General features: G+C 49.2%; 1 protein-coding gene across 1 annotated transcript in view; it reads right to left on the bottom strand.

Moving 5' to 3' along the window:
* LOC101758282 (calmodulin-binding protein 25) overlaps nt 1-689 on the bottom strand; it is a gene marked incomplete in the record, with an annotated part of 4,102 nt that extends 3,413 nt beyond the window's left edge. Inside the window, 1 exon segment of the mRNA XM_004971487.3 lies at nt 1-689. Within this exon segment, the coding sequence (XP_004971544.2) occupies nt 1-598 (598 nt within the window).
* Nucleotides 690-10,367: the final 9,678 nt, after the last annotated feature.

Genomic DNA, 10,367 nt, shown 5'->3' with positions numbered 1-10,367 from the left:
CCCGATCGAGCACTTGTACTCCGGCACCGCCGCGGCTCCGCCGTGAAGCGTCGAGGAGGAACGCGGACGTGTCCAGCGTCGGAAGCAAGGGCGCGGGTGCGGGCGTCCAGCTGGGCGCGGCGGCGGCCCCCGAGGCAGCGGGGGAGGAGGATGCGGGCCCGGGGACGGGGAGGCCGGTGATCTCCTGTACCATGCGGCGGAAGTCGGCCGGGTCGGCGGTGATGTAGGTGGTCTGCGCGCGCCGCGACGGCCGGGGCTTGCGCTTGCTGACGCGGCCCACTTTTGGTCCCTTCAAGGCCCGGGCCGGCGGGCGGCCAGCAGCAGGAGGCCTGGACGCCGGCGCCGGCGCGTCGTGGCCGCTGGAGAGGATCTCAGAGGCGGAGGAGGTCGAGGAGGACGGAACTGCCGGGGAGACCAAGGACTTGGCGGCGGCGGCGGCGTGGGCGGGCGCCATGGAGGCGCGGAGCGCGGAGGTGAGCGCCTCGTTCTCGAAGGCGGCGGCGGGGAAAAGGCAGTAGTGGCTGGCGGCGACGTGGGTCGGGGCCGGCGCGGGGAGGTGGGCCCAGGTGGGGTCGAGGGCGGCGCAGGGGTTTGCCATGGCTGGGAGGAGGGGTGCTCGGGCTCGATCGCAGGCTGGATTTGGGTGAGGTGAGTAGGTGGGGAAGGTGAGGAGGGGCAGGGGGAGACGGCAGTGGGATTTATAGGACGAGCGGGGGACGGCAGCCATAAATGGTGGGCGTACCGCTGGTTGTGCACACGGTACACAGGCCTGCGCCTTCCCCATATGTAGATAGAAAATTCATTTCATACGGAGTGTTGCTGTAGCGATTTTTGCAAACTGCTGCTATAACTGCGTTATAGCGGGTTAGCCCACTATTAAAAACATTGACGGCCATTGAATTGTTGTGCATGAGAAAGGTAGTATTTTGAATTTACGAAGTGCAAGAATTTTGTATCTTGCAGTTTGTCATTGGTACCACTAGTACTTACTAAGTAGGATTCAATATGATATTCATATTGTCACCCATTATTTTCTTGATTAAAGAGCCCACTAGTACTTACTAGTAGGATTCAATATGATCATATTGTCACCCATTATTTTGTTGATTAAAAAGCCGGATACCAATAGTACCTGGGACATGGCACCAAATCTTATAATGTGGTTCGCATAGTTTTGAACAATGTGCAAACTCAAATAAGAGATGTTTTAGTTCATATCAAATATGCTACTGTAGTACTAGACACAACAAGTGCTACAATAATCTGGATATGCACGCTTGCAAGGGACGGTGGGCGGGTGCGCTTGGTGATTGTTGTGGAAAGAGGGAGAGAGACGGTGGAGTGGAGTGAGGCCTGCGCAGCCGTGACTGCGGTGGTTGGCCATCTCATCCCATCCCCCCATGCGGCTATGCTGGGGCCTACGGCCGGGGTGGTTGTGCACACGATACACTGCCCTGCGTCTCCCACCTTTTTAGATAGAGAATTTATTACCACCGAAATATTGTGCATGAGGTATTATAAATTTATGGAGTGCTAGAATTTTGTATATGTTTGGCATGTCATCATCGATACTACTAGTAAGTACTAGTAGGTTCAACCCGATGTTTACATTTTCAACCATTGTTAATCATTTCTTCATTAAATTAGGGATACCAACCAAATCGATGGTTCCATATCTATAGCAAGAAAGTGGCTTTCGATGTCTAGTTAAATTTAATTTGTCGTTCTTTCGATGCCTGGTTAAATTTAATTTGTCTTACGATGTAGTTTTTTAACATTGTGCGAAATCCAATAAGAATTTTATTTTTTTTAAGAAAAGTAGTTTATATCAAATGTGTTGCTACTAGAATATGCACGCTTTGCAGCCTTGCAGGGCAGGGGAGAGCAAAAGAAGAAATGGGGCGGCGCGCGGGGTGCGCGTGGCGATAGCTGCGGAAATAGAAGGAGAGACGGTGGGGTGGGGCCTACGGAAACCGCGTTGCTGCGATGGCGGCCCGCGCAGCCGCGGCCCGCAGTGGCTGGCCATCTCATCTTTTCCATGCGGCCATGCCGGGGTCATGCGGCCGTGGCGGCCGTAGCTGATGCGGGTCCCAGGTGTCCTTCTGGCTGGGGCCGTGCTTATCGTCATCCCCCGCCGCATGTGCGTGCCCTTTTTGCGTGCGTCGCCGCAGGCGCAGGCAGGCTTGCATCGAAAGCCTCTCGTCGTCGACCATGGTCTTGGTCCACCGGACCGCTCACTTCGGTCGACGTGCGGCGGTCGAGTCGAGCGGAGTCAGACTCCTTGCTGCCCAAGCCATGCACGGGCCTCCATGAGGAGTCCACTCCTCCGATCCATGCCTATGGCCGGGCAGATTAATTAAGCGGGAAAGAAGTAATTAGCACTGCTCGCACTGGTACTCGACCAAGACCTTGTTTAGCTGTCAAAATTTGGAGTGCCAAAATTACTGTGCCAGCACTGTAGCATACTGTAGCGTTTCGTTTGTATTTGTAAATTATTGTTCAAACATTGACTAATTAGGCTCAAAAGATTCGTCTCGCAAAGTACAACAAAACTGTGCAATTAGTTTTTAATTTCGTCTACATTTAGTACTCCATGCATGTACCGCAAGTTTGGTGTGATGGGGAATCTTCTTTTTGCATAGTGCCAAAGTTGGAAGTTGGGGGTGAACTAAACAAGGACCAAGGTACAGAAGCGGCAGCACAAGTGTACCTGCTGCAACCTGGTAGGATTACCATTTCAGAGCTTGAACCGTGACGAACTGACGAGCGTAAAGACGCCTTTCGAGTGGAAAAAGAGCAGCAAGGTGTGAACACGCGTAGTTATCCAGGGGAATTTATTTGGATCACTAATGAAATTCTGGTGCTTTTTTTTTAAAAAAAGAGGAATTGAAAAAAAAAACAAAAGGATTACTTTTGTTGCGAGCGAGGTGTGAACGCGATTAGTAGATGGGTCACCAACATGGGATGGAGCACGCCCGTCGTTTTGCGATCCCGCAACCCGCTTTCGCTTTTGAATCGGTCGTCGTTGGTGTGGGGTCAAGGCCAAGCCGCGTTGCCAGAGGCCGGACCCCACGGACAGATGGGTCCGGCGGCGTCGCAGTACGTGGTGCACTGCAGTGTGGGGCCCGCTTATCCGGAGTTGCGGACGGCCGCGATAAAACGTGCATTTGGGTCGGTTTCGAGTGAGCTGCGGAGGAGAGAGGCACCCGGTGCGATGGCCGATGCAGGATGCGGCTGGCCTGGCCTGGCGTCGATCCGGCTAGGCAGGAGAGTTTGCTTGCGGCGTGCGTTTAGCATTTTTGGCGGGGCCCGCGTGGCAGCTAGCTAGTGTCACTACGGATGGGATGGGATGGGATCGGAGCGGGCCGGGGTGGAGTGTCGCGCAAGCTAATACCGTGGTTGCTAGCTGGCTCCGTGTCACCCAAACCACACCACGCCGTTCGTCTCGCCCCGGCCTGCCACGTTGTGAGCACCGTTGGGCGCACGCGGACCGGCCACGTTTTAACGTTCACGTCCACCGCCCCGGCCGTTCTCCAACCGGCACGGCGCGTACAGCACCCTACATGCCGCGGTCCGGCCGGACCATATTATTAGCCCAGCCGTCCCGTGAGTTTAGGAGAGGCTTCAAAATAGTCAAACTTGTCCTTAAACTTTTATCTTATTTGTTCTTACAAAAAATAAGATAAAATAGGCAAACTTGTTCCTGAACTTTTACTCAAGGGTCAAATTCGTCCCCCAATTCTTGAAAGGTCCAATTTAGTCCTCCAACTTCAGTTTTTTGAGCCCAATTCTATCCCTCATCTGAGTTGGACAACGAAGTAGGCATTCCACATCATCTGGGCCCTTGGTCCACTATAGCAAATGTCCTATATGCCCTTATTTCTTTTTGCTTCCCCCCTCTTGCTCATCTATTCTAAAGCCGTTGTCACCGCCGCTAGCAACTCCATGGTCGACAACCTGATGAGCTGAACACTAGCATGGGAGAGCGAGAGGAAGAAGTTGTTCCTGTACGACGGGGCTCGCTTGGTGGTCATCGTAGAGGAGCATAAGGCTAAGGCAGGAGGAGGAGAGGAGGACGACTCAGGTGAAGAGAAAAACAATTAGTGCAATCGTTTGGCACATGCCGAGAACATGATATTGAACAACAGCCGTTATGGATCCACTCACGAGGCTTCTGAGGTAAACTGAAGTAGTTTTTAATTTCCATTGAACAGGAGTAGAAGAAGATGCGCACCCTGATAAGGTGATGCCGCACTTGAAGCGACTCTGCAGTAGCTTCGGCCGGACCGCCAAGCCCAACACCGTGAACCGGAAACGGATTGTTGCGAGCAGGAACACATACCCTCCGCACCGTCTGGGCGCACCAGTGTCGTACAGTGGCAGGCTGGGACCAATTTGAAAACCAAATCCAAAATTTCCAATTTGAGGAAAGATTGATGCCTACAGCCTACCTCCATCTCTACCTTTTGATCCTGTGCCGATCACCACACACCATCAGTGCTAACGATTTGGAGGCGGAGCTACGGTGGAGAAGGAAGGGATAACGCCCGCTATGTGAAAAAAAAGAGAGATGAGAATGGCACCATTAGTTACAGAGAAGAGAAGGAAGAAGGGGTACTTTTGTCTTTTGACCTATGTTGGATGATGTGGTGCGCCTGCATGGAGGTCCAGCTTGGATGGAGGATGAGATTGAACCGAAAATAGAAGTTGGAGGACTAAATTGGTCCATGCAAGAGTTGAGGGATGAAGTTGACCCTCAGACGAAAGTTCGAGGATGAATTTGCCTATTTTGCCTAAAAACAATGGAGGGGCTTAAGGGGGGCTCCATTACCTGAGCGGTGATAGTAGGGCTTGAGCCCCGCCCGCCCCTAAGCCCAGCCAGTTGCCCAGTTGGTGCACTATATGTAGAGAAGTAGAGACGACTCAAGTCTCGCCTGTTGACTCGCCTACATTTCTAGAAGAAGGTCCCGACCGAGTTGGAAACGTATCGAATCATGTGATGACTAGGGGCTACACTAAATTGAACGCGTGACACACTCAACGACCGTTCATGCATGATTCTCTGCTAGTTCACTCCGGGCTCACCTTGCAGTCAAATAAAGTACGTATGTGGATTCATCGTTCTGTCTCTCTCTCGAGTGGTGGGATGACTGAAAAAGAAAATGAGATGATTGATGGCTAATTGGATCGACACACTTCCATGCCACACTCTACCGATGGCATGGTATGTTGGTTGACAGCGAATTGAACTCCTCTGTATATCTCAAAAATATATAAGATCATGTCTAACCCGACACTTAGCTCTGGAACTACATTTTAATTTTCAATTTCTCTTATGGTACGATATCAGTGGAACCGAAATTCAAAATGAGTGGTATTTTTAAATATGTTGTGTACAAAATAACATAATATGAGACTTTAAGATCGTAACGTTTACTCTTGAAAGTATGCCTGCCCGCTTTTATAGTAGTGAACTATTGTATGGAATGAAATAATGAATCCACACAATTCGATATCACTTCACAAAAAAGAGTACTACACTAACTTGGTATAACTTTCATGAAAAAAAGAGTACTCCCTCCATTTCAAATTGTAGGTTGTTTTAGCATTTATAGGTTCGTAGTTTTTTCTATGCATATAAACCTTCCACTACGTGATGTTTGGCGCTAATAGTAGCTATTAGGTCACGAACACAACAATTTAGCGCCGCTAGGATGTATTGTGGGCTAAAAACAACAAAAGGCTAGAAAAATTCTATGGTGCAGGGGGCCAACATTGTCCTATATGTATGAGTGAGCAAAGGGAGTTCGGGCCTCCGTGGCTCTAACCTAGCCATTCTCCCACTGGCCGCTCCTATTAACTGAAAATGGTCCTGGCGGGGTCGGCAATAGGCTGCGGCAGCGCCTGTGACTACGACTCGTGGCGACGAAGACCACTAGACCACCAAGCTCTCCATTTCCCACTCCTTTCCTTCGAAGAGACCTGAGGCATGGGCGAATCTAGGGGTCCGAGGCGAGACCTGAGGCAAGGTTCTGTGGTCCTCTAGGTGAAAACCTTACTTCGGTTTGCCGGATGGGTGGTGATGACATCTTTGACGTTGTGTTCTCCTTGGAGGCGTCGCCTTGGAGGTCCTTTGGCCTAGCATTCTTTATCTAGGTGGAGTCTGTTTCTATGGTTTCTGTGCGATAAGGTTTGGCAGGATGAGTCCAACATCAAGTTTCTAAGCAGACAAGGGGTATGATAGATTGGTGCTGCATAAAGATAACATAGGATTGAAACATGAATGAAGAAAAAGATTGAAGCTTAGTCTTTTAATTATCTTTCTTTGTCTTAGAGTTTTCTTTCTCATGTTTTTGAGCTCCACTTTTTTTTTGAGGATTAGAGTCTAAGAACTCTTTGTAATTCTTGGCTGTATATATCCACCATGTGGATATCGTAGGTCGGATTTTATCCTTTATCTAAAAAAATGTTCATGCTGTTGCTTCGCTGATTCTCTGTTGACGCAAAATCTAGACTTCAGGCTTTTGCATTCAACAACACGAAGGACCTGGGAGATCTACTTAACTCCAGTGCAGGCTCCAAATCAGCTCACAAAGTTGCAAGGTGTGCCAGTCAATTTGACCTGAAATTAACAAGGGAAATGTTAAATTCTTGAGCCAATAGGCGGCTAAGCTATATGAGCCGACGGGTTAAGATAGATGCAAAATAAAACAATAGCCATAAAAAGAGCCTTTACTAACCTTGTGCATGTCAGATAAACTAATAGATCTTAATTAATGTCATGAGACGTAGATTGGACTTAACCAAGATAGTATGACTGAGATGGCATTAACTTCGATCTGTTAATCTAAAAGTTTAGAACATAGCATCAAAGACCTTTTGCCTACCACTTACAAGCTGATTAAGCTAACAGATCTAATTAATGTCATGAGATGTGTATTATACTTAACCAAGGCAACACGACTGAGAGGGCATTAACTTCGACCCACTAACTTAACAGATTAATTCGCGGCAATAAGACCTCGCACGCTAGACCATCGGCTCAATGACGTCATTCTACTACCAAGAGATATGGATAAGACCCAACTAAAGCATTGGCTCTCATAGGTAGCGCTTTGACGTTAAGGATCCGACAGCTAGCAGTGCAAGGGGTAGGAATAAAGATCTGCCGGATCTAGCATCAAGTAAAGCATGCAAGATCTGATCAGCCGATACGATCAGATAATTGATGAATACTTAAACAAAATCAAGGAGCCGATAAAGACAACCTAATCAAATCTAAGTCATTCAATAACTATGAGCGCTTGATAAAACTAAGAAATCGATACGATGCAACTTAAAAAAACCAAACAATTCGATAACTATGAGTAACGTTGAAGAAAATAGAATATTGGACAAAATCTAGAAAGTTCTACCTGCAATGTAAGTTAACTCGATAACTAGCCACACGATAAGAGATTAGAATATTGGACGATACTTACAAGCACGCCTCAGATTGAAGCCGATGCAGACCTGCGCGCAAGAAGAAACTCGCCGGTTTCTACTCTACTCCTACTCCTAAGATTTTGGCAGCGTGGCGCCGAAAGGTTGTATTGATTGATTATTATTCATTACAAGGCTTGTGGTTTATATTTATACCCTGGAGTAAACTATAATCTTAGTCGGTTACGACATGAACCGGTACAAACGAATCTAAAACTACTAAAGATAAATCTCCACGCTTTCCCTTATTTGGTGGAGTCAATTCTACTTCGAATCGGATTCTCCTCGATCTTCTATTGGCTTCTGGAATCCGAGCATCCGTGGCTATCTTTGATCAACGCTTCATCGATCGACCTTCTTCTGCAAGTTCGTCGACTTATCCTCCTCGTTGGCATTCTCCAAGCGAGTGCAATTTCCATGCGCGAGACAAAGCTCCCGGCCAGCACAGACGATCCGGAGAGTCCGGGTTGTCGGCTACGTGTACGGATGGCGGCGACTTATCCCTTGTTTACTTCCCTCCAAACTCCCAACTTTGACACTATGCAAAAAGAAGATTCCCCATCATATCAAACTTGCGGTACATGCATGGAGTACTAAATGTAGACGAAATCAAAAACTAATTGCACAGTTTTGTTGTACTTTGCGAGACGAATCTTTTGAGCCTAATTAGTCAATATTTGGATAATAATTCACAAATACAAACGAAACGCTACAGTGTCGCATTTATGGCAAAATGCCAATTTGGCACCTCCCAACTTGGGAAGTAAACAAGGGCTTACAGTTGGTTTGATTGGTTGACTCGTCAAGTCAAAGTTTGTAGCACGCCTCTCCAGGGTCCAGGCTAACAAAGCAGGAGCTTCATTTTTTAATTGTAAATCAGGGTGACTACAAATCATAGCCAATGTGGCTCTGATATATCAAGCTCAGCATAGATAATATCGTTTTTGATAAATCCTAGCCAGCATGTGCAAGAATATAATAAGTTAGATACATCAATTTCATAATCGACGACGAGGTTACTAAAAAAAATGCCGAAAGAAGCCATGCTCTTTTTTTTTCTTTTTTTCAGACAGCCATGCTCTTTCTAAAGTTTGATTGTTCATAGTGCCGATCCGTTTGGTAATGGAATTCGAACATTCTTTAATGCTGGACACGACCCATCAGGCCCACCAAGGAATCATTTGATGCGGCCAGGGGCCAGCCTGCCTTAACGGCCCCGGTACTGAACATAGCCCAATATGCTGGCAATTTAGACCCACGTGTGTCCTCATAGGGCAGCCCAAAAGACGAAGTAAACGGGTCGAAATAAGCGGTGCAGAAGCCCGAAATGATCACGAACGAGCTCGAGAGAAAGAACCGTTCAGAAAAATATCTGGTAAGGAAAAAAAGTTTGAAAATAAGAAAATCCAGTGCAATCCATTGAGAAGAAAAAAAATATAAAACAAGAAGAATTGTTCCGCGACATGAAGGTTGTTCGAGGGCAATCTGTTGAGAAAAGACAACGAGCGTAGACTCGCGGGCCTCCTCAACATTCCAATTCAATGGGCCGCGCCGGCGGCCGGGCTCACGATGTAGACTCACGCACGCCGACGAGACCTACGCAGCCTCACCACCATATTTGAGAGTGCCGGTCAACCAACGGGTGGTGATGGCCTGATGGGCCTCCCCCAAAAACTCACAAGCCATCAAGTAGGCTCCGAGTACGGGTGTACGGGCTTGCGGCCCACGCAAAAGGAGTTGCCTGTTATTTTGTGCTTCTGATGATCAATTCTCGGCATCCTCTTTCGTTTTGTGCTTCTGATGTCCTCTTATTCGATCAAAATGATCATGACGATGGGGGAAAAAAACAAACAAACAAGCACACGAAATTCTGATGGCCTGAAGGGAGCGCCTTTCAACAGAAAGATCACAAAACTGGTTAATCGAAGCGCATCTACGTCTACGTTTACATCTTGACACTTTCCATGTGTTTCAGCGTATTTAATTTTTAAATCCACTCTGAAAGACGCTGGAAGACGGCCGCCCGGACCCCGCTACCCCAACACCCCCCGAGTCGATGATGGATCTTGACGACGGCGGCCGATATCCGCGGCCAGCGCGGCAACGTGGTGCCGCTGCAGCAGTACTCGGGGCACACCTTTGCGCCGGCCGTTCCCACCGCCACCGCCGTGCCGCCGTGGGTGGCGGCGGTCGCCGGCGCCGTCGGCCGCGAGCACGAGGAGAAGGCGCGCCGCCGCCGCCGCAGCAGCAGCCAAACGCGCGGGCCCGGGTGCTGGACGTGGAGCACATCCTGCTGGACGTGCTGCCGGAAGGCTCCGTCCTGGTGGGGTACACCGTCGACGGCAACCTCTTCGCTTGATCTGTGAAGTGTGAACTGAACAATTGCGACGCATCAAGCAGGGACGATGCTGCATTGCTTTCCTTGCAGTTTGATTGATCGTTGATGTTTGACGCAATGCAATGTACCAGACGTCACTGTCCGGCCGTAATCGATTGGAGCGAGGCCTGGTCAGAGGATCAGCGCCACGATAGACGTTGGTCATCATCACGGCCGACCCTACACAGCGACGTTTGGTCCAGTAGCTGCCAGTCCAAACAGCAGTACACATAAACACTGCTCTCCTGGACGGGTGAGATTATTAGGTGCTCAATCATGGCACCCAACAGGGGGTTTCCTGGGCATTTTTATTACCACTATGAAACTTCTAACTTCGTCGCATGGCATGGATGGCGGGGACCCTCGCGTTTGCCCGTTGGCGCGACGCACAGGCCAACCAACCGCCGGCCCGGGCAGCGGACGCACACGTTTCCCGCGAGTGGTCGGAGTACGGTACGGTCGTGAGTCGTGACGGTGACAGGCGACGGCGAGCCCGGTAAACACAGGC

Source organism: Setaria italica, chromosome V (assembly GCF_000263155.2).
Source record: "Setaria italica strain Yugu1 chromosome V, Setaria_italica_v2.0, whole genome shotgun sequence".
In the NCBI taxonomy this organism is placed as follows: domain Eukaryota; kingdom Viridiplantae; phylum Streptophyta; class Magnoliopsida; order Poales; family Poaceae; genus Setaria; species Setaria italica.
Note: the sequence above shows the minus strand (reverse complement) of the source record. Positions and strands in the feature narration are given on the sequence as shown.